Genomic DNA, 24,339 nt, shown 5'->3' with positions numbered 1-24,339 from the left:
ACTACATATAGTACATACACCATATACTCTACTACATATAGTACATATACCATATACTCTACTACATATAGTACATACACCATGAACTATACTACATATGGTACATATACCATATACTATACTACATATGGTACATACACTATACTACATATAGTACATATACCATAAACTATATTATATACAGTACATGCACTATATACCCTACTACATATGGTACATATACCATATACTATACTACATATGGTACATACACTATACTACATATAGTACATACACCATAAACTATATTATATATAGTACATACACTATATACCCTACTACATATAGTACATATACTATATACTCTACTATATACAGTGTATATACAGTACTAAATATTATCCTACTACTAATATTATACTTTATACTGTATTATTACTGGTATTTAACAATATTTGTTATAACCAATATTGTTGATAATAATAATGATGGTGATGATGACAGTAATAATAACATCAATAGCACTTGTAGGTTTGTAAAGTGGTTTATACAGTGGGGATGACAACCTCATCCGTCACCCAGCCTGAAACACCAGTGGATGAGTAACCAGCAATTTTCTGGGATTATTGGCAGCCAATCAAAAGAAACTCATTCTCCAGGCCTACAGAAGTCAGGAAGTTCTGGCTGTTCTGTTACCCATTTTGCTAGTAAAGAAACTGACTTTCAAAGACTTCAGATGACTTCCCTAAGTAAATAGTTTCAGAGAGGAAATGACTAGTCCCGAGTTTCACGAGATTTGGAGATGGCCAGGCTTTTAAGAGATTTCCTAATCTAATCTTCCCTTTCGTTGACACATGAAGCTCACGAGGGTGAAGGGACTTTCCAAAGGTCCCACAGCCGGGGCCAGGACTGGCACCGGGGCTTTCTGCCTCCAAATCCAGCTTCTTTCCTCTCTATCCAAATCTCCAGATACTATTCCATTATTCCCTCTCAATCAGGTTATAGAATACCTGCCCAGCATATGGACTTGATTTAATTTGTTGTTGCTTTTTCAAGATTATATTGGTGACTTTTGTTTTCAAGTCAGCAGTTGTTTCTGGATATACCCTTTCTCCTTCATTTGTAATAAAAGGAAAAAAAACACAGTTAAGCAAAACCAACAGACCAAGTGTGTGACTGTATACAGCACTCCAAACCCACAGTCCTCCACCTCTCCAAAGAAAGACAAAGTATTTCTTCATTATCTTCTCCAGGTTGACTTGGTTTCTACCATACACATTACTACTTTCCTTTAAACCATGGTGAATAGTCAGAGGGAATAAGGACCAGGCTCTTTATTCCTTAAAGGTGCTGGGGTCCAGAAGGAAACATGAGAATTCCAGCCACTTCGAGATGCCCCACAGAGTTTGTCATACCACTCGGTCCAGAGCCCCAGCATACTACAGCCAGACTTAGCCTAGAGACTGGTCTCAGGAGCTCACAAATGACAGCCAATCCACATCAAAAAAAGGCAGCTGGAACTCAGAGTGTCTCGCCCCAGAACTATTCAAACACAGCCTCGGCCTCAAGGAGACAATGAGAGCATTGAGGGAGAAGAGTTGGCCGGCAGCGGCAGGGGAATGAGACATCAGCTGCCTGGAAGATTCTGGGGGCACCAAGCCCTCCTTTCCAAGATCTCCCCATCAAGCCCAGGCTGTTTGGGCCAGCTGAGGGGGTGGGAGAGCAGGCCACGGCCATCCTCATCCAACCAGGATCTCACTGAAGTGGTCCAATCAATTTTCCCAATTTCCCTTCCCATCACTGCTTGTTAGCAAACATTTTTTCCAAACACACTCACTTGGTTCACATCCATTGGCATGTGCTTCTTACCGTGGGCCCACTGCCTCAACATGGAAGGGAGGCCTGGTGAAGTTGAGTTAGGCAACTGTGTCATGGTCTCATCCATGTTTTGGGGACTCAAGGCGGGGTTAAGACTCTTCCCTCTCCCCCATCTCATCTGCTTTAGTACTCCAGAGGAGCAAAAATGGAGTAGCCAGGAAATTTAACTAGCTAATTTCTAGCTAATAAATAAACCATTTAACTAGCTAACTTCTCATGCCTTCAGTTTTTTCATCTGTAAAATAGATATAACCCCCAACCCTGCCTACCTTATAGGACATGGGGTCAAGTGCAATGGGGATATGAAGAAAAAGCACAAACAGTCCTTGCCCTCAAGGGGCCTACAGTCTAATGGGACAGACCACATCCAAATAATTGGGTACATACAAGATACATATAAAGCGGAAGGAGGTAATCTCAGAGGGAAGGCATTAAGAGTGTGGAGGACCTGGAAGGGCCTTTTGTAGAAGGTGAGATTTGAGATAGATCTTGAAGGAGGCTAAGAAGGCAGAGGGGATGGGGAAGGGCATTCCAAGCAGGGGTAACAGTCAGTACAAAGACACACAGTCGGGAGAGGGACAGAGTGGGAGCAACAGTAAGAAGGCAAGAGTTGGATGGCACAGTAGATGGATGGGAGAGAAGTATAAGGTGGGAAGGGGCCCAATGAAGGGCTCTGAATGCCAAACAGAGCATTTTATATTTGATCCTGGAGGTAAGGCAAAAGAGTTCATGGAGTAGGGAGAGGTGTGCGTGTGTGTGTGTGTGTGTGTGTGTGTGTGTGTGTGTGTGTGTGTAAAACAGAGAGAGAGAGAGAGAGAGAGAGAGAGAGAGAGAGAGAGAGAGATTTCTGTGCTTTAGAAAACCCCTTCTTAGGATCTAAGCCATCTCCAAAAGTCTCATGCTGGAAAATGCTATCCACATCTAGAGAAAAAACTATGGAGTTGGAATGCAGACTGAAGCATACTATTTGCTTTTTTTTTTCTTCCGTTTTGTTTTGTTTCTTCTTTCTTGTGGTTCCTCCTATTGGTTCTGATTCTTCTGTACAACATGGCTAATGTGAAAACATGTTTAATAGGAATGTTTATGTAGAGCCTGTTATCAGATTGCACGTCGTCTTTGGGAGGAAGGTGGGGAGGGAGGGGGAGAAAATTTTTAAACTCAAATGTTTATGGAAGTGATTGTTGAGAACTAAAAATAAATTAATAAAAAAAGACAACAAGCAAAGAATTAGGTACAAGAAATGTGTGTGTGTTTACACAGACACATATAATCTTTGTACCATATGTGGTACTATGTATAGTGTTTCTGTGAATTATAAACATCTGGATATATGTTAAAAAAAAAAAAAAGAGGGATGGGAAGGACACCTGGCTAAGGACAAAGGAGAGGCCTCTTTCCTTCCCCCCTCTTCTTTCCAGGTGGTTCCTCCTCAGGAATGTATTGGAAAGCCACATGCTCCAATCTCTGGAACATCCCTCCTTTCTAAACTCACTTGATAACTTATGGATGATCTTTTGGTTCTGGGGCAGGGTGAGATTTCATCAGTCTACTGAATATAATTCTTGTGTAGCATTCTAATTTAAAGGCTGGTGTAAGGTCTTTTGATTGATTGACTGGTCAAGATGTGTTCTCACCTAGTTTAAATTATCAAGAGCTAAAATGGGGTATGGTGGTTTGGGGTCTTTATATATATATGTGCTTCACAACTGGATTGTAAACATCTTTCAGGGCAGAAATGATATTTTCTGCTCTACTGGTGTCTGCCATAGTACTTCATACTAAGGCCTGCGCATAGGGCAGTGACTCAATAAATGCTCATTCAATTGAACTAACCAGAAAAAAAAAATTCTCATTTTTTCAAATGGAATTCTGATAGAAACCGTCTAAGGAGAAGCTACTATCCTGATTTGCTGTTTAACCGTTCAGTCATGACCCCACTTGGAGTTTTCTTGGCAAAGATACTGAAATGGTTTGCCATTTCCTTCTCCAGTTCATTTTACAGATGAGGAAACTGAGGCAAAAAGGGTTAAGTGACTTGCCCAGGGTCACACAGCTAGTGTCTGAGGTTGGATTTGAACTCAGGTCTTCCTAACTCCCAGGGCCCTGCATTCTATCCACTGTGCCACCTAATTGCCCCACTATCCTGATAAAATTTAGTATTTTATAGTTTGTTGGCTGAATTCTCTATCTTGAGATCTATTTGTACGATAGAGATTTGTCACCTGTTAGATTGTTTGTGAAAGATAAGTTTCTAATGTATTATTTTAGCTAGCAGCTCACATAATTATAGGTATTCAGCAGGTGCTTAGTTTTTGCCAGCTACAGGGAAGTGCTGCACCGTCTCCACCATTTCCTTGATCTGCATTGGTCACTAGGTCGGAGCTCCTACAGATAACACTTCTGTAATTTCTGGTGTCATTGACTTGGTCCTGAATTGCCATCAAAACCCTCGTGGCTTCCACAAACCAACCTGCTGACTCATCCACATGTGCAAGGCATCTTTGTTCCCATACTGTTGGATGGGTTCACATGATCGTCCCCATCCTAAGGCTCTTGGCCTCTCCTCTTGTACCTCAGGGGTTTCTTGGGCTCCATCTAGAAGTAAACCACTTCAGTTACATTCGACAAAACCCACAGGATGGATATCTGTTATCGGTCTTTACTACTGCCGACAAAGAGACATCTGCTCATTCCGGAAGTATTTCAGCAGGCGTTCAACCTCTTCACCACGTGTTCTAAGAATGTCTCTTAATCCTCTTCCTCCCTTTCCGTGTGGAACCAGGAAAAGAATATACACACACGACTAAAACGAGGTAATGGGAAAAAACAACAAAACAATAAAAATCTAATGCTGTGGAATTATAAAGACTAAACTTAGCTCCAAAGAAGAGACATGAGAAGTCTACCTCCCCCAACGTCTTTGGAAGGGATGACACAGACACAGAATACCGAATATAAGAGCAGACTTTTTCGATATGTCAGTTTTGCTATTTCTTTCTCTTTATTCTTTATTGTAAAGGATGATTCCCTGGGAGAGGATGGGGACGGAGATACCATGGAAAAAGTAGGTGATGCTATCCACCACCAGAGAAAGAAATGATAAGCAGAAGTATGCATAGGATGGTTTTACATAATTTATAAATCTGTGTCAAACGGTGGCTTTCTCTAGTGGAGGGAGGGAGGGAGGAAGACAGTTCAGAACTTAAAATGTAACAAAAATAAATTAATTTTTTTAAAAGGATGGTAAGAGGGGATTCTTATTCAGATACAGGTTGCCTTAGACGGTCATCTTTTCAGCCAACCCACTTCTGAAGCTCTGTGATTCTACTAAACCAAAAAGGGACGGTAGGGAGGAGAAGGACGTGGTGTCTTGGTGCCTTCTTACATGGTCAGTTTCTCTGCTGATCTCTTCACTTCCCCGATGGACTCAACTCTACCCCCGGACAAACGAAGAGACTGACCCCCCGGAAAGCAGAGATGATCTGCCGTAATTCCAGTGAGTAGGTAACAGAAGCTGGAGGAATACTAACCCCTCACAAGTCTTCTTTCTACTGTGCCACACTCTCTTTTCCACCCGACCTGGGGGAAGGGAGGCGGGGTAAATGTACCTGGATTTACAAAAGCTAAAGGCATGAAAGAATGTAAGCAGACATCAGGCTTTAGTGCCAAGGATACAATTAACTCTCAAACTCTCTCTTGTTCACGTTCATTGTAGCGTCCAAGTACATTATCTAGAAGACCCTTGATGGCTCATGGTCAGGTTCTAAGTGACTTTGGGCATCTCACTTCTTTTCTCAGTGCCTCAGTTTCCTCAACTGTAAAAGGAAGGGGTTGGATTAGTTGATTTCTAAGGTCTCTCTCACCCTCAAATGTACACTCTTATGACTGGATCTTCGTAAATGAATTCAGTACAGAACCTAGCTCAGTTAGGACCTCACTGATGACAATGATATTCCTGATAATGGCTCCTAGAAATACCTGCTAACTGCCCTAACGCTGGATTTCTTTCTTTCTTTCTTTCTTTCTCTATATCCACAAAGCCAACTGCTCAAGGGTTATAAGGCTTCCCTGGAGCTTAGCAGACACCTGGAATGATTTATCGTTCAATGGACTGGGCAGTAAAGAGGGCTGTCGTCCAGGAAATCACCTCACACACCTTAATTCAAAAGAAAGCATCACCGACAGGAATACATGCACAGCCTGATGGTCAACACTCAGTGTGCCAGACAAACCGACAGATGAATACTTTGCTCACTTCCAAGGTGACCGTAAGCTGGCTCAGCTTCATCCTGGGAGGGGACGATACGGCTCAGCCCACAGGGACCTAATTGGGTAACTGCCACATCAGTGTTCCGGATGATGGCATTCAAAGAAGAGAACCTTCCGGAAAAACATAGGCACAGATCTGGAATGATAATGACCCCTTTTAAGGAAAGCACCATAGCCCTGACATTTGTGGCAGAGAAGAACCGCCTACCCAGAATCCTCACTCAGGCCGAATACCTGTGGCTAAGGCTGAACAGGAATGAGTTTTTCACTTGATAATGAACTAATTTGGTGGTTCACATTCAAAGACCAGGGAAAGAGTTCTGGACTAAGCCAAAGGACCTGGGTTCAAATCCCAGCTCTTCATCTGTAAAGGGCAGCTAGGTGGCGCAGTAGATAGAGTACCAAGCCTAGAATCAGGAAGACCCGAGTTCAAATACAGCCTCAGGGACTTACTAGCTGGGTGACCCTGGGCAAATCACTTTACCCTGTTTGCCTCAGTTTCCTCATCTGCAAAACTGAGCTAAAGAAGGAAACAGCAAGCACGTCAGTATCTTTGCCAAGAAAACCCCAAACGGGGTCATGAAGAGTCAAACACAACTAATCAACCAAAAAAAATGCAAAGTGGCATAATAATGTGGTCAGCATGTGAGGTGGCTGAATTTCTTTGTGACAAGGGAAGTGTTTGGAGCCAGGCTGGGGGTGTCAGGGTCCTATGACTGTGGTATAAAAGCAAAAGGAGGTGTCAATTAAACTAGATCAATAAATTACAATTAAAATGAAGTAGGACTGGATTTTTTAAAAAACCTTTTATTTCTATCTTTGTCTTTTACATAATCTTCCATTCTAAATTTCTCAACTTCTTCCCCACCCGACCCCACCAATCCAGCAAGCCATTACTCATAAAAAAAAAAAAGTGAAAAAAGAAAAAAAGGAGTTTACAAAGCTACACAAACCAAGTCTGACAGTATATGCAGTGATCCACACCCACAGGCCCCCACCTCTGCCAAGGATGGAGGGAGATGCATTTTCTCTCTTCTTTGGGGCCAAGCCTGAACCAGAGGAGCTTTATGGCCCTTCCCAGCCCTCATTTCTACGACTCGAGTGTCTGGCTCTTAAGCAGAAAGCCATCTTTTTACCTTTAATTTGCCGGCTGGAGAAGCAGAGGAAAAAAATGGCTCTGAGTTAAAGACCCTGGGTTCAAATCCCAGCTCTCCTCTTCTTACTTTTCTCTGGCCCGGGGCCGGTGATTTTGCCTCTCTGGGCCTTAACATGAAGGGGCCAGACTGGATGATCTCTGCGGACTTTCTGACTCCAAATCTATGATCCATAGGTGTCTAGCCTTGGGGTGGGACAGGTAAGCTAGGGATTTTCAATCAGGCCCAGGAACAGGAGGGGCCATTGGTGGGATCCTCCCCTCCCGGTTCCTCTCTAGATAAAGGTTTCCTACAATTCACTGACACATGTAGTCACCACATCCGGCCGTTTCTACTTAATTGGGTTTTGTTGTAAAAAGAGAAGGTTCAGGCTAATGACGAAGAACGCTACCCACCCCTTCCAGAGAGATGACAGCCTCAATATGCAGAATGAGGCACATTTTTGGACACACGGCCAGTGTGGGAAGCTGTTTTGCATATGTTACAAAGATTTGGGGGCGGGGGGTGGCAGAGAAAATGTATGCTTGTTAATTGGATAAAATTTAACCAAAAAAAAAAAAAAACAACAACCAGAAAAGAAAGGGTTCCACCTTGGATGGCAGAGCTCCAAAAAATAAGTTGAAAGATTAGATTGGAGATTTCACTGATACAAGGAATCCCTCTATACCAATGCAATTTACAGTCTGAGAGAGTAGCCTATGGCAGTGAGAGGCTACATACGTGCCTGGGGTCAGACAATCAGCATGAGTCAGAGACGGGACCAGAACCCAGGCCTTTGAATTAACCACTAAGCTACAGCTGTCTCCACTGAAGGACTCCAATCTTGAGACAAGAGGCATTATTAATAAAATGAATTTAAGAAAAGGCTGGCTAAATTCATTCAAATGGTACACTGGGAAAAATGTGTGGTTTTTTTAATTATGCGTTTCTTCTTTTCCTGCTTTATGGTTTTCCAACAGAATAACAATACAAGCCGCCCGAACAGCCCAGAGAAATCAGGCTCCCCCATCCTCGGCGCTTGGAAGGGGAGCTGGAGAGAAGGCCCTTTGTGGGGAGAGACATATGAAAGCGCTTAGGACAGCAGGGCCCTGCCGGCTGAGCAAGGGACACGCTCACAGCTGGGGCTGGGACGAGGAAGAAAGAAGGGGCTGATGGCTTGGCTCCCAGCCGGCCCCCACTGGCGGTCCCCTCCGCACCCCTCCCTTCTCAGCAGGCCGCCCTCACCACCAGGGGAGGGGGTTTCCACAAAAGCCAACGCCTGGCCGACGCGGAGCCCAGCCCTGGGGCTCATGGTCACTCGGGCTTCTGCTCGGCCTCAGGGTCCCCGGGGAGGATGCTGGTGACAGTCTGCAGGAGGTCCTCGATCTGTTCTTCCGTGAGCCTTTCTTCACTTTCCTCCACCATCTGCAGGGGAGAAAACCCATCAGCCTGTTAAAAAGGAACAGAGGCACCGCGGACCAGCGGCTAGGGAAAGGCACGGAGGAAGGGGGTCGCAACGCAACTCAGAGGGCGCTCGGTCCGGCCCTCTCATTTTACGGATGAGAAAACTGAGACTCAGAGGGGTTTAAACGGCCTGTCCAAGTGGCTGGGGCAGGATTGGAACCCAGGTCCTCCTGAATCCAAGCACATTAAGCCTCTCAAAGGGCAGGAAGGCTTGGGTTCCAATGCAGCCCCAGCCACTTCTAAGCCGTGTGGCCCTGGGTGGGTCACTTACCCTCTGGGGGTCTCGGTGATCCATAAAATGAAGACGCTTCTGAAGTCCCCTCCATCTCTAAAGCAAAGACGCCAGAATCGGTACAACCACAGCAGCCACGACATGGAGTAAGACCCTTCTCTCTTTTTTTTTAAAGTTCTGTGTCACAAGGGAGGGCACTGAGGAGGGGGAGAGAATACTGTATCTGAGTAGATGGGAATGGGGGCAGGGCAGTCAGGACCTAGGCCGGAAAGGGCTTCGAGGGCCCGGCCGAGGAATCTGTATTTTACTTTAGAACAATCATGTCCAAAGTTTGTTAGATGGTACATCCCCGTCAACCAAAAGATCCACGCCTGCCCCCGAAACGTGCGAGCTTACTTATTTATAAATTGTACAGGAGGTCCCCAAAGTCTTAGGGCAGCTTAAGGCTATTCAAACTACTATATGGCCCCTATACTAATGACTGGGTAGCTTATAAAACTGGTGCACATAAAAATAAAGAATTAGAAAGAATACTAGAAATATGAGATAAAAAATGAGACACAAGAAAACCACCAAAATTTAATGTGGAGGACGGACCGGAGTGGGGAGAGACTGGAGGCAGGGAGGCCCACGGGGAGGCCGCTGCTATGGTCTGGGAGAGAGCTGAGATGGGCCTGGTGGAGAGAAGGGGGCAGACGGAGGGATGGTGCGGAGAGCCAGGGGAGGGCATGTGGGGAGCAGAGGAGGATGCCAAGGTTGGCCGTCCAGGTGCCCCTGCCAGAAGCAGGAAGGTTCAGAAGAGGAGAAGGTTTATAGGGGAAAAGAGAATGCACTCAGACCCACAATGTAAACGGAAATCTTGGCAGATAGGGATCAGAAAGGGCAGAAGTATATTGGGTTTAATAGCCTCGAGCTGGAAAGGCCTCAGGAGGCTGCCCAATCTGGCCCCTCTACAGGTTAGGATAGCAAAGGCTCACAAAGAAAGCCGTGTCCCCAAGGTCAGACAACAAGAGCTGCAACTCCAGCAGGGAACAGCTCCCATGCCATGCGAGAACCATCCCAGGCTTTCCTGGGCAGGGTCAGGGAGAACACAGTGGCCTCCCATCATGCTTTGGGGGGAAAAAAATCCCACCAAAGATCCCTTTCAAAAGATCAAATGGCCCAAAGAATGTGATCTCTTTGCCAAACGCTCCAAGAGGAATCTGTTTCATTGACCAGATGCCCAAGCAAAGCCCTGCTCCGCAAAAGAGCCACATGTGCCGTGTGCCCCCAGCCCTGCCCCACGCCAGCAGGAGCAGGGCAAGGGGAAGGCTGGGTTTGGGCCATTTGACCTAGGGAAAGGAAAGTGTAATAGCTGTCTTCATGGCTTAGGAGAGGATTAGGATGCTGGGGATGGGGACCAGATGTTTCCCATTTCCATGAGATTTTATAAAGAAAAGAGAAGAGATGTGAGACCGGGGCAAAGTGCTACATGAGGACAGGGGGCCAGAGAAGAGGGGGAAAGCTGCCAAACTCTGCATTCAGAATAGATAATAAAGAAGACGCTTTTAATTTTTAAAGATTTGTTTAAATAAAGCAAGCTGTGGAATGCCCTCCATGAAGATGCTTATGATGAGAACGGGTGCCCAACTGTCTCGAAGTTTGGTGAATCCTTCCCAGAGTGGGCTGGACCAACAAGGATGCTCTGAAGTCAGAAGACTTGCATTCAAATCCTGCCTCTGACACAGACTACCTGTGTGACCCTCAACAAGTCACTTAACCACTCTATGCCTCAGTTTCCCCATCTGTAAAGCAAGGCAGCCCCGCCCAGCTAGCCTCCGGGATCCCTCCCAGCTCTAAACCTATGAGCCAACGATTTTGAGTTCAGAGTCCCCTTCCTGCCCAACTGTATGGTACAAGAGATGACATCAATTCCTTTCATTTCCATTCAATTCACAAACACTTATTAAGCTCTTTCTGTATGCAAAGCCCTGCACTAGGTGCTGCTCCCAGTCCCTGCCCTCAAGGAGCAGGCACTCTACTGCACGCTCTCTTAGATAGCCTTAATATTAATGCAATGGAATTAATATAATATTCCATTCTACTCCCAGGCCTAGACAGATGGGACAGCGGTCAGGCCTTCTGGGCCTTGAATTAAGAGCTAAGACACAAAGGGGACCTCTCCGCCGCCCCCACAGAGGCCCCCAAAGCACAAGGCTTATCATGCCTCCAAATCACCAATTAGACATCTTTTCTTCATTCTCTCCACTCTCACCCTGCCTTCTTAAATAAGTAACAACACATCCTACTCTCCCGTCACAAAAACGGGGCCGAGCTGTTCTGGACCGACGGAAATCAGGTCTGTCCCTCAATATAGAACACAAAGACACAACACACACACACGTTCACAAATTACAATTTTTTAAAAAAGTATACTCTCCTGTCCGGAGTGACCTCATAGTGTCAAATCACTTATCTCAGAAACTGTAATTGAAATATCTCAGGAAAAGGACATAGGATCCAATGTGGGGAAGAGATGGCTAAGGAAACAAACAAACAAGATTCATTTGAAAAAAATCTGAGGGTTCTAGCAGACCACAAGCTCAACAGGAGTCAACAGGGAGGTAGGAGCCAAAGGAATCAAATGCTCTCCTGGGCTGCAGGAGAGGGGAAGGCACTGGGGAAAGGGGAGGAGACTTCCGGCAAAAATGAGACTGGGAGAGGCATCAGCCAAGGCCATCTTCCTCCAGAACCACTTCAGGAATAACGGAAAACAAGGGGCAGCTAGGTGGCTCCAGCCTCGGAGTCAGGAGGCCCTGAGTTCAAATCCGGCCCCAGACATTTGACGCTTACTAGCTGTGTGACCCTGGGCAAGTCACTTAACCCCGACTGCCTCACCAAAAACAAAAAGAACAACAGAGAACAGCCAAGCAAAGCAGAGGCTCCATCAACGGGAGGGGTGGTAATCCCCGCTAACAGAAAGGATGCCCCAACGGAGGACCAGCTGTGAGTGCCAGGCCCAAGTCAGTGCCAAGGGGCCCCCATCCAGCCCTGGGGGGGGAGGCAGGGCCCCCGGAGCAGAATCCCACAGCACCCCCACCTAGGGAACAACAGTCTCAGCCTTGGCATCTGGTGGAAGAAGGGAATAACCATTTATTAAGCACCTACTATGTGCCGAGCATCGGGCTAAGTGCCTTACTAATGCTGTCTTATGGGATCCTCACAACACGCCTGGGCATTGAAAAAGAGCAGCAGCATTAGCCCATTATCTTGAAACCCAACAAACAGAAATCCCCGAAAAGGGAAAGAGAGGGGGAGAGATGAGGGAGGGGGAAGGAGCGGGAAAGATGATGACGATGAAGATGATGTCACAGAATCAGCGCTGGAAGGGACCTCAGAGGATACCTAATCCCACTTTACAGATGAGGAAACTGAGGCTCAGAGGGGTTAAACATCCTGCCCGGGGTCACAGGAGGCAGCAAGTCTGCGAGTCAGGATTCTAAACCAGGTCTTTTTAACTCTAAGTCTGGGGCACTATCGGGGGGACACCTGTACTCAGGGGTGTGCTGGTAAACCAGCTCTGTAGAGGAAAAAAATGTACCCACAACACACTCTGAAGTTTAATCTTCACTCTCAGCACTTTCTCCATGACGTTCTTAAGTAGAGACAATCAACAAAAAACAAACAAACAAACAAAAAAACCAAACTCGCCCCGTTTTGTACCGTTCGCTGATTTCCACGGTATGTGTGCTAACACATAAAATTTAATAATCAGCTCTTCAGAGTGCATTTGGGCACGCTCCAGCCCATCCTTGTTTGCACCAGCAAATGCCCCGGAAGGAAAGTTAATAAAACTTTAACAGGAAATGAAGTGTTTCAAATCAGGGGACAGAACACTGGATTTGGACTCAGAGAACCTGGGTTCAAAACATTATCTATGTGTCTTTGGGCAAGTCACCTGAATTCCCTGGGCCTCAGTTTCTCCATCTGTAAAATGAAGGTGCTGGAATAGAAGCCCCTTCTTTTATTTTTATTTTATTTTATTTTTTTAGGCAGTTAGGGTTAAGTGACTTGCCCAGGGTCACACAGCTAGTAAGTGACAAGTGTTCAGTCTGAGGCCGGATTTGAACTCAGGTCCTCCTGACTTCAGGGCCGGCGCTCTATTCACTGTGCCACCTAGCTGCCCCCTTTTTTTAATTTTAATTTTTTTTCCCTTAGGCAATTGGGGTTAAGTGACTTGCCCAGGGTCACACAGCTAGTAAAGTGTCAAGTGTTTGGTCTGAAGTCGGATTTGAACTCAGGTCCTCCTGACTTCAAGGCAGGTAGCTACCCCCTGAAGCCCCTTCTAATTCTAGTTTTATTGTGCTATAAATGATATCAAATGGAATAATATGTGTAAAGCACAGTGCTTATAGTCAGGAAGACCTGATTTAGATCCGGCCTTAGACCTTTACTAGCTGTGTGACCCTGGGCAAGTCACTTAACTCTGTTTGCCTCAGTTTCCTCATCTGTAAAATGAAGGAGTTGGATCAGATGACTTCCAGAGTCCCTTCCAGTTCCAGATCTATGAGCCTGTAAGCAAATGAGCTCAGAGGCCCCTCCTAACCCGAGGTGGCACAGTGGATGGAGCGCTGGGCCTGGAGTCAGAAAACCTGAGTTCGAATCCAGCTTTGGACATTTGTTAGCTGTATGACCCCAGGTAAATCACTGAACCTCTATCTGATTTAGCTTCCTCAACTGTAAAATGGGGAAAACAACAGCACCTGCCTTAGTAGGGCTGATGTGAGGATCAAAGAGGTAGTAATACTTCTAAAGCACCTAGCATGTGCCTGGTACACAGTAAGAGCTTAATCAATGCCTGTTTCCTTCCTTCCTACACAGAGTGAGGACTTTGGCAAATCATTTCAACAAGAAAAATATGAAGAAAAAAAGTTATTATATTATTAAAACCTTAAGTCCTGACATTGATCCTGGTTATATAACTGGAGCAGAATGGGAATGACTACAATTCCAGGGTCCAAAAGATACAGACTCTCCCTTAAATTCAGCAATTCACAAGATCTCCGCCTCAGGGCTGGAAGGAATCCCAGACACCCTTTAGTTCCACCCCTCTTCTTTAGAGATGACCACCTCACTTAAGCAGAGAGATTAAGTCCAAGGGCACAGAGATGATAAATGGTGGAGGAAGGAAAGAGAGTAGCTCAGGTCCTGACTCCAAAGTCCGTGCTCTTCCCCCAGGCACCCAGGGGGTCCGTGGGAGTACAAAGGGTTACAGCCCCTGCCTCCAGAAAGCTTATGTTCTACCTGGAGGAAAGAAGATAACCAGACACATAAAACCACAGAGAAAATGTACACATGAGAAGGGTGGGAGTGCCAGTAAGAGAAGGGCAACGAGGAGAGGCCAGCCGGCTGCGACCAGTGAGAACGCTTCCTGGTGCTGGGGAAAGGGACAGTCGAAAGATGGCCACGTGGAAAGCCTCAGCCCCCTTCCATTTTCCACTTTCACAGCATGAGATCCACGACCCCATTTGGGGTTTTCTTGGCAAAGACACTGGAGAAATTTGCCATTTCCTTCTCCAGCTCATTTTACAGAAGAGGAAGCTGAGGCAAGCAGGATGAGGTGACTTACCCAGGGTCACACAGCTAGTAAGTGACTGAGGCCAGATTTGAACTCAGATCCTTCCTGCCTCCAGGCCCAGCACTCTATGCACTGTACCATCTGGCTGCCCAGGATGAAATTAATTAACCTCTCTTCTAGGGGTAGGTGATGATCCTTAAGCACTTGTACTGCTGCCCCAGAAAGTACTAGAGAGGTCCTGGAGATGTTACTACCCCGGTGCAAGGGAGAGCTTCTGCAAGAGGAGGAGAGGAGAAAGGAGAGAGAAGCTCTCATGAGGGGTGGGGGAGAGGAAGGAAGGAAGGGAGGAGAGGGAGAGAAGTGAAAGAATCACAGATGGAGAGAATCTTAGAGGGAGAAAATCTTGAGAAAGGAAAAGAATGCCATAGACAGGAAGGAAAGAAAGAAAGAAGGAAAGAAGGAAAGAAGAAAAGGAAAGAAAGAAAGAGAAGGAAAGAAGGAAGGAAAGAAAGAAAGAAGGAAGGAAAGAAGGAAAGAAGGAAAGAAAGAAAGAAAAAGAAAGGAAGGAAAGAAGGAAAGAAGGAAAGAAAGAAAGAAGGAAAGAAGGAAAGAAAGAAAAAGAAAGAAGGAAGGAAGGAAGGAAGGAAGGAAGGAAGGAAAGAAAGAAAGAAAGAAAGAAAAAGAAAGAAAGAAAGAAAGAAAAAGAAAGAAGGAAAGAAAGAAGGGAGGGAAGGAAGGAAGGAAGGAAGGAAGGAAGGAAGGAAGGAAGGATCTCTCTGAGGAGGGCAGAGGTAGAGAACATGTTAGGGAGGGGAAGAATCTCAGAGATCAGGCCAGGATGAGGATGCCGCTGTACTCCTTTCAAGTTACCATCACACAGTGGTCCAAGTTCCAAGCACAGGCCCTCCCCCTCTCCCTCCTCTCCTCCCCCCTTTCCTCTTCTCCCCTCCCCCTCCTCCCTGCCATCCCCTCACGTCCCTGAGCCAGGAACAGCACATGGTGCTGGTTAACGCTGGCGGAAGAGACGGAGACGCAGCCTGGGACCTGTCACCCAGTGGGACAAGAGTCATGGTCTCGTGGTGTTTTGTTTTCGGGGGCTGATTTTTTCAAGCTTAAGCCCTCTGAAGCTCAGAGTCTTTGAGGTCAAACAGGTAAAAAACAGCAGCTGCTTTCTTGGGGAAAGTGGGGGAGGGGCAAAATCTCTGCCACACCTGGGGGAGACTGGCATTCTAATTTAACTTTTCTGTCTGTTTAAAAAGGGCCAAAATAGTTTCAGGAAATAACAGAAGCTTTTCTGTCAACACAGAAACAAAAATTAAACCTTTAGGAGTTTTTTCTAGGCCCGTGAAGGAGAGGTGGTGGGAGACTAGGTGGCATGTGAGACCTGGAGTCAGGATGACCTTGGTTCAAATCCTACCACAGGGGATAGCTGGCTGAGTGACCCTGGACAAGTCAGTTGACCTCTATGGGCTTTTGTTTCTTCATCTTAATGACTCCTAAGGTCCATTCTAGCTCGGCCCAAGGTGCAACACTCAAGAGTCAGTGCTCTTTCCACTACTAACTTACCTAAGTTCCCATAACCAGTTAATGCCAGAGGCAGCACCTGAACCCAGGTCTTTCTGACTCCAAGGCCAGCTCTTTACCCATGCAGCTGCTGAGCAGTTTCAGCAACATTTAAAAACGATATCCTACATGGTCCTTTAAAAAATTTATTGCCTCTTCCCCTCCCCTACTAAAAAAGAAGCACTATGGTGTGGTCAGTAGAGAGCCAGCCTTGAGGCCAGGAAGTCCGCCCTTTGACTGTCTGACCCGAGGCAGAAAGGGTGCTGACCTGCATTGGTAGAGGGCGTTTCCTCACCTGGGAGTTCCTTATACCAATGAAATAACAGGTCCAGTATCTATCCCCATTCCCCACCCCTTTTCCCCTTAAACACCCAATTCTAAGGCATCTATAGGCCAGGCATTTTAGGTTCTCTGTGTCCTTTTTTCTTGAACACTTTTCTCAATTTCAGTGAAGGCACATTTATTATCTCAAGGCAATTTGGAACAGAAAAGACCCAGACCCAGAGAGCAGAGTCGATTACTGTACATTTATCTCCAAAATCTGCTTTTTTCTTTTTCTTTTTTTTTTTTTTGCTTTATTGTCTTTCCAAACAAAGTTTCTGATGGCCAACGCAGGGGACTGCTGACCTGAAAACAGCCAGTCATTTTGACTTCATTAAGAATTATATCCTGCAGAGCCCAAGGAGGTCGTTACGGTGTCTTGATACAAATGGCGTTAGAACTTACATCTCTGGACCTCATCAGCAGACACTCCAGTGACGACACAGTTTATTGGCAACCACAATGGGACCTCCCTTCCCCCATCAGTGCATGGAAAGAGGCCACCGGCTTTGCTGGTCCCCAAGGCCCATCGGCATGCCAAGTCAATGTGGCTTTCTAAAAAGCCAGTCAACGAACCAGCTGCTTCTTAACATCCTTAAAAAATGACCCCATCAGGACAAATCTAGGCAGTCTGGTACAGTGGAAAGATTTAAAATAAGAAGACCTGAGTTCTAATCCCAGTTCTCTCCAAACAGTTGGTACAGGACAAAGAACACTGGCTTTGAGGTCAGGAAGACCTCAATTCAAATCCTGTTTGAGATGCTTGTTTACTAGCAAATTTCCTCTCTCAGCCTCAGTTTCCTCACCTGCAAACTGAGGGTAATAACAGATCCAATCTCACAGGATTGTTGTGAGGGTCAAATGAGAAAATACTGTAAAGTGTTTTGCCAACCTTAAAGCGCTATATGAATAAATGCGAACCATTAGCTATTATTATTATTACTACCTGTGTAATTTATTTCACCCTCACGGGCCTCAGTGGCCTCCTTGGTAAAATGAAGAGGGCTTAGATGACTTCTAAATTGGTGACCCTATGATCCTAGCTCCTACCGTCTCTGGCTCATTCTCAGCCTCCGGTGGATCTGATAGATCCCAAGCTCAGGCAGAGACAAAGAATCTATGGGTTGGAGCAACCTGGACCTGAACGTCTACGAACTAAGTGACAAGAAGCGTCGGCCAGCCTTTGTCTGAAAACCTCCCGGGAGCAGGGACCTAGAGAGCTCCCACGGTGGGCCTCACTCTGTCTCTAAGCCCCAGCCCACTCCCCAGTCCCACCTCTGGGGCCAAGCAGGAGCAAGTCTCACCCCCTTTCCACAAGACAGCCCTTGAAGGAAAGATGCCCTTAAAGACAACAGGTTGCCTCTGCCCTCTCTGGGAAGCGGCTTCAGCCTCTGCTCCTTCCCACTCCTCCCCTGAAGCCCCAGCGGCTTGGGCTCACTCACCAGCTGGATCTCCACAGCAGTCATGGGTCTGTGATTCAGCAGCTGCAGCTTCTCTGCCCTGTCAAAAGCAACCGACACGTTTCACACTCCTGGAGGTAGAGCCCACTGAGCGTTGCATCTACAGTCAGGAAGCTATGAGTTCAAGTCTGGCCTTAGACACTTGCTACCTTTATCATCTCTCTGACTTAACCTCACTTTTTTCATCTGTAAAACTACCTCTATAAAATGAAGTCATATTCGTAAAGTGCTTGGCAGGTACCTTATACTTAAAAGCCTTTATAAAACGCTATACAAATGCTATTGTTGTTTAGTTGTTTTCAGTTGGGTCCAACCCTCCACGACCCCATTTGGGGTTTTCTTGGCAAAGATGCTGAAATAGTTTCCATTTCCTTCTCCACCTCATTTTACAGATGAGGAAACTGAGGCAAACAAGGTTAAGGGACCTGCCCAGGGTCACGCAGCTAGGAAGCATCTAAGGCCAGATGTGAACTCAGGGCTTCCTCACTCCAGGCCCAGCACTCTATCTACTGTACCAGCTAGCTGCCCAGCTCCTAGCTATTATTTTTTGAGTCCTTTCCAAGCAATCTGGAGCTGAACAAAGAAAGAGCAGAAAACTCTCATTTGCCTGGTCAATAAAACAAGGGGGTTGACCTAGATGTCCCTTCGAGTTCCAGCTCTGTGACACTAAGTTCCTAACCAGGCATTTCATCACTCCTTCTCAAAAGTGGCCTGTTAAATTGTGGCAAGTAATAGTATATCTCATCTTAATGCTGCAAGAAATGACGAACAGAGGGGAGGGTGTGGGAGTAGGTAAAAAGGGGGACATAGAAGGGGGTTTAGACTTAGGGGAATGGGAGGATAAGGGAGCGATTGCTAGAGTGAGGGTAAGTTAAGTAATAGCAGGGTAAGGTAGCAGGCAGAAGTAAAGCAGAAGTGTCAGGAGAGACAGGAAAATAAGAGAGCGATATAAACATAAAAACAAAGATTAGGAGTAGAATTTCTTAGGGAAAGTATGTGTTTATACATATGTGTGCAGGTATGTACATGTATATATCAATACCTATATATAAATATATCGAATGCTCAATTGCAGCCCTGGGGTGGTGGGTAAAGGGGAGGGAGGGGGAAAGAAGAACAAAGTAAAAAGTGTACAGCAGAGAATAAAAGAAAACCTACAAGAAAGCAAAGACAAGACGGACAGCTTTCAACATAATGCACAGTACTTCACATACAGGCGTTCTTGAAATGAAAAGTTATTGCTATATATTTTGAATCCTCTCCTACGTTCTACTGTGTAAATGACATTTGGGGTTTTTTATTTTGTTTTATATTTAAAAAAAAGAAATGATGAATAGAGAATACAGGGAAGGGTGGGAAGACTTATATGAACTGATGCAAAATGAACAGAACAGGAAACAAGATGCATACACAATGACTACAACAAGGTAAACAGAAAGAATTATAATAGCAGCGATAGCAAACACAGGAACCGAAGGCTGTGTAACCAGAATGCCCAGGCTGGGCACCAAAGAAGAGTTACTGGAACGCACATCTCCTCCTTTGCAGGTGAGGCCATGAAAAGTACCTGGACGAGCTCTGAAGTCAGAGGACCTGGATTCAAATCTCACCTTTGCTGCTTAACATCTGCATGACCTTGGGGGAAGTCCCCTCATCAACCTGGGCCTCACATGTAAAAATCAAGTCAAACCATATGGCCTCTAAGATCTCTTACAGTTCTAGGTGGAATAGCCTGTAACTAAGGATACAGGAAACTGCACATGCTGTCAGACTGAAGGGACGTGGTGCTCAGATTTGTTGAGCTGCTTTTTATTCTGCATTATAGGAACAGCTCTCAGAATGGAGGAGAAGAGAGTGGGTAATGAAAAGGATATAAAAATAAAGACATTAATAAACTTTTAAAAGTCAGTCTGTTATTTACTCTATAGTAAGTTACTTAGCCTCTGTTTGCTTCAGTTTCTTTATCTATGAAATGAGCTGAAGAAGGAGATGGAAAACCAGTCCAGTATCTTCGCCAAGAAAACCCCAAACGGGGTCACAAAGAGTTGGGTGCTACTAAAACAATGGAACAAGAAGAATAACACATACGTATAATAGGTATCACACTGCTAGCTTCTCAATAGCTGTGAGAGGGGCTGAAGGGAGGGAATTTGGAAGTCAAAATTTAAAAATGAAGTCGGTACAGTGGATAGGGCACCAGCCCTAGGGTCAGAAGGATCTGGATTCAAATCTGGCCTCAGATACTAGCTGTGTGACCCTGGGCAAGTCACTTAACTCCAACTGCCTCCAAAGGGAAAAAAAGAAAAGGGGAAAAAAGAAATGTTTAAAAAATTAAATTAAAAAATAAACGCTCTGTCATTCATTCATAATGTCTCAAAACAGAAAGATGGCAAAGAATCATGCATTATGACAGCATGATGTGGTGAAGAGCCCAGTGGACTCAGAACTATGAAGACCCTACCCCTAACTTTACACTCCCTTAGCCTCTCTGTGCCTCAGTTTCCTCATCTACAAATGAAGGAGTTGCACTCAATTGCCTCTAAGTTTCCCATGATCTCTTACCCAGGATGCTCTAATCCGTGGCTATGAACGGCCCAGCCACTGCCTCCAGCCAAGATGTTCAAGGGGAAGCGTTAGAGGCCCGAGGGGCCTGAGTCCGGCCCTGCAGGATGGGGGTGGGCTTCTGGGAGGCAGAGAGACTCGCCAAGGTCATCACGACATCCTAGGGCCAAGGAAGCAGCTGAGGGAAAGCTCTGGGTACATTCCATGGAGAGAACTGAATGAACTGGTTTGGCTGGAAGAGCAGTCTCATGGAAAAGCAAAGAAGAATAAGGCTCAAGAAGGAAAGCAAGGAGGGCCTTGAATGCCAGGCCAAGGATTCTGGACTTTGTCTTACAGGCAAACAAGAAGCTACTAAAAGCTGCTGAGCAGGGCAAGGACATAATCACAGTAGGAATGGTAATTAACATTTATTAGTTAATAATGTTTCTATATTAATTAACTAACAATTTATTAAAATTTAAGAATATAAATCTAGAAAATCGGTGACTCAGCCTGGTAGAAGGGAGGCAAGTACAGGTATCCAGGTGTAGGGGGATGCAGATGATGGCAGAAACAGCAGTAAATAAAGGGAAGGAGGGAAGGCAGGAAGAAACGCTGTGAAGGAAGGAAGAATCCACAAAATGTCAATGCATCAAACCCTGATTAGGGGCTACTATGAGCAGAACACTCGGAATACCAAAGTGAAAACCACGTGGTACCCAGAGCTCCATCAATCATGTAATACGCACTTATTAGGCACCTACCATGTTCTGGGAATGGCACTAGGCCCTGGACTTACAAAGATCAAAATGAAACCGGCCCTGCCCTCCTACAGCTTATGTTCTATCAATGGAGACAGTATGTACCTATATAGGAATATACAAAGCATATACAAGGTAATTTGGGGCTATGATGGAAGCTGTCAGGAGGGCTTGGGAGGGACAGAAGGAAGCAAGGAGTAAGCAGATTCTTCCTCTTAATTCAGTGGGATCCAGAGAGTAACTGAAATGGATGGGGCAAACAAAAGGACCCCCATCCCTAACGACTCTTGTTTAATTAACCTGTATTTATTTTTAATTCGTTCTGTATATATGTGCAGCACTTAACACAGTACCTGGTACCTAGGAGGCACTTAACAAATGTTTGCTGACCGACTGCTGTCTCCCTCTTCCCCCACAAGCCTGCCCCCACAGAACATTAGGGTAAGGAATGTCCTGTTCCACTTGGGAAGGGCACTTACACCCGTGACGCCCATCCAGAAGAGCTCAGCAGGGACGGCCAAGGACCAGACTGCAGCATAAAAGCATCACTGAAAGAACTGGCCAGCCACAGCAGGGACAGACGCAAGACGCAGAATGAGATGGTCTGTCTGTGGAACAGCCAGTGTGGGAGTTGGTTTTGCCTGACCATGCATAACTGTTACAAAAGTTTGGTTTATTTTCTTTGGTTGGTTTGTTTTTTCAGTGGGAAAAAGAGGGTAGAAGGGAGAGAAAAAATATTTCTACTAACTGGAAAAAACCAAATTTAACTTAAGAAAAGGAAAGAAAGAAGGGAGAAAGGGCAGGAGGGAGGGAAGGAAGGAAGGAAAGAAGGGAGGAAGGAAGGAAGGAGAGAGGGAGGGAGACAGGGAGGGAGGAAAGAAGGAGAATGGAAGGAAAGACAAGAGAAGGAGGGAGAAAAGGAAAGGAAGGAGGGAGGGGTTTGGGTTAGAGAACAAAATGGAGGATGTGACCACTGTCTTCAAGCATATGTAGGGCCCTCCTGTGGCCCTTGAGGGTGGAACGATGGGTGGCGCACGTGACAAGGCAAATTTAGGCTTGACGAAAGCAGAAATATCCTAATGATTAGACTCAAAAGCTTATACTCTAATGGAAGAGAAAGGACAAAAGTAAATAGATCCATAGCGACCCAGAGTTGGAAGGACCTGAGAGACAATAAATGCTCTTTATCAGATGAGTTAGTTTCTCTACAGCACTCTGCAAACCTTACGGCATCATAGGAAAGGCTGTCACTGCTGTCAGCGGCTATCCACTCTAAACCCTCGTTTTACAGATGAGGAAACTGAGGCCTAGACAGCTGAAGGGACTTGCCCAAGGTCCCCCCCACAGAAAAAGGCAGGGCTGGGATTGGAACTTGCACATCTAGAGCTGGAGAGAGAACAGGCTGTCTCAGTAGACGGGCTAGACTTCCCGGGCACAGCTTCTTCTCCATCCTCATTCTCTCTAAGCTCTCTGCAGCCTCTGACACTGTTGGTCACTCTCTCCTCAATATTCTCTCCTCTCTAGGGACACCCCCCTCTCTGTTCTTTCTCCCTATCTTTGTTCTCTGTCTCTCTTTCTCTCTCCCCCTTCTCTCTCCTTTTCCTCTCTCTCTCCTCCCCTTCTCTCTCTCCCCCTCTTCACATCTGTCTCCTTCTCTCTCTCTCTCTCTCTCTCTCTCTTTTTCTCTCCTCTCTCCCCTCTCCGCAGAAGCGGGGGAATATGGGAGTGGAATACGGCTTCCTCCATCAGACACACTGTGCGTGCTGGCTGGTTTTGCTGAACCGATTTTTTTCTTTTAGTCCTTCTCTTTTCATTGTTGTCACTCAGAATGGCCCTCTAGGTAGGGGAGGGGGAGGGATACATTCAGAAATGAAGATGATGTGAAAAACAAAGTTATCCATATAAATGAGAGGTTTATGTATTTTGGTTTTTGTTTTTTTTTAAAGACTGGGCCTAAGAAGCTAGAGGTTAAGTGTTCAGCCTTGGATTAAGCCGGAGCTGGTGCCGCATTCAGAAAATCCAAAGAAGGTCTCTCCCCTAAGAATAAAGAATTTTTACAGCCAGTCTGCAGCAGCGATGTCACCGCCTGTGAACGCAGCATCACTGAAAGGGCCATCTGTCTACTCTCATTTCTAGGAAGTCTGAAGGATGCGAGAACGGGACGGGTCAGTTCTGTGATAACAAAGGTGGCACACATCAGGGCCTGGCTCCCAATGGACGTGTGGGGACAGACCAAAGAGGACTGAAGTTTCCCACCAGTCCCTGGCTCTGGGGTCAAAGGACCTAGGTTTAAATCTCACCTCTGACGCTATTAGACGTGAGCCTTGGCAACAACAGACAAGCAGTTATTCAGGACTTAATATGTGTCCAGCACTGTGATGGGTGCTGAGGACATAAACGCCAAAAAAAAAAAAAAAAAGACTCTGGACCAACCTCCCTGGGCCTCAGTTTCCTTATCTGTAAAATGAAGGGGCTGGTCCAAATGGCCTCCAAAGTCTCTCCCAGCTCTAGAGCTCTGATCCTTTGACATGAATTCTCTCTCTCCATCACTGAAAATGTTTATACTGGAGGACCAGAGAAGGTGCCAACCTGCTCAAAAGAGGTGATTTCCTCATGCAGGGAGTTCCAAAGCCATTCCCACCACTTACTATCTTTGTAACCTTGGAGTAGCTTCCTCTCTCTGGGACTCAGTTTCCTCCTCTGTAAAATTCAGGAGGGACTACACTACATGTCCTTTAAAGTCCCCTCAATATCGGCTCCATGAGATCCAACACTGGGATTGTGCTTTTCTTTTTATCCCTGGTACTTAGCACCATGCCTGGCACCCAGTAAGCGCTTAATTAATGCTTGTTGACTGACTAAATATATCTGTGATGTTACTGTGATAATTGTTTGTTGATTTGAGTTAAACATTCCCACGACAGCCAAGAAAGTCCTAATTTCTTGGAAATGAGGGTTAAAATGCTACCAAAAAATGAAACAAATAAACAAACCTTGACTAAGTTCCTACTACAGGCTGGCATTGTGCAACGTGCTTCCGATACAAAAGCGATGAGTGAAGCAGACCCTGTCCTCAAAGAGCTTACCTTCCATCCATCCATCCTTCCATCCATTCATCTATCCTTCCTTCCATCCATCCATCCTTCCATCCATCTATCCTTCCTTCCATCCTTCCTTCCAT

General features: G+C 45.7%; 1 protein-coding gene and 1 long non-coding RNA gene across 3 annotated transcripts in view; one reads left to right on the top strand and one right to left on the bottom strand.

Moving 5' to 3' along the window:
* The first annotated feature begins 4,495 nt into the window (after positions 1-4,495).
* On the top strand, positions 4,496-6,527 carry LOC114042744. Its single transcript, XR_003569016.1, has 3 exons — positions 4,496-4,670; positions 5,123-5,353; positions 5,898-6,527. It is a non-coding gene; the product is annotated as an uncharacterized LOC114042744 (long non-coding RNA).
* Positions 6,528-6,913: 386 nt separating this feature from the next.
* CRCP (CGRP receptor component) overlaps positions 6,914-24,339 on the bottom strand; it is a 50,624-nt gene continuing 33,198 nt past the window's right edge. For both annotated transcript variants that reach the window (XM_027862431.1, XM_027862432.1), the window contains 2 exons: positions 17,839-17,896; positions 6,914-8,684 (listed from right to left, as the gene is read on the bottom strand). In XM_027862431.1, coding sequence (XP_027718232.1) covers positions 8,574-8,684; positions 17,839-17,896 — 169 coding nt within the window. In that variant the 3' untranslated portion in view covers positions 6,914-8,573. The remainder of the gene's footprint in view (positions 8,685-17,838; positions 17,897-24,339) is intronic.

This window comes from Vombatus ursinus, unplaced genomic scaffold (assembly GCF_900497805.2).
Source record: "Vombatus ursinus unplaced genomic scaffold, bare-nosed wombat genome assembly UNPS02014768.1, whole genome shotgun sequence".
NCBI classification, from domain to species: domain Eukaryota; kingdom Metazoa; phylum Chordata; class Mammalia; order Diprotodontia; family Vombatidae; genus Vombatus; species Vombatus ursinus.
Note: the sequence above shows the minus strand (reverse complement) of the source record. Positions and strands in the feature narration are given on the sequence as shown.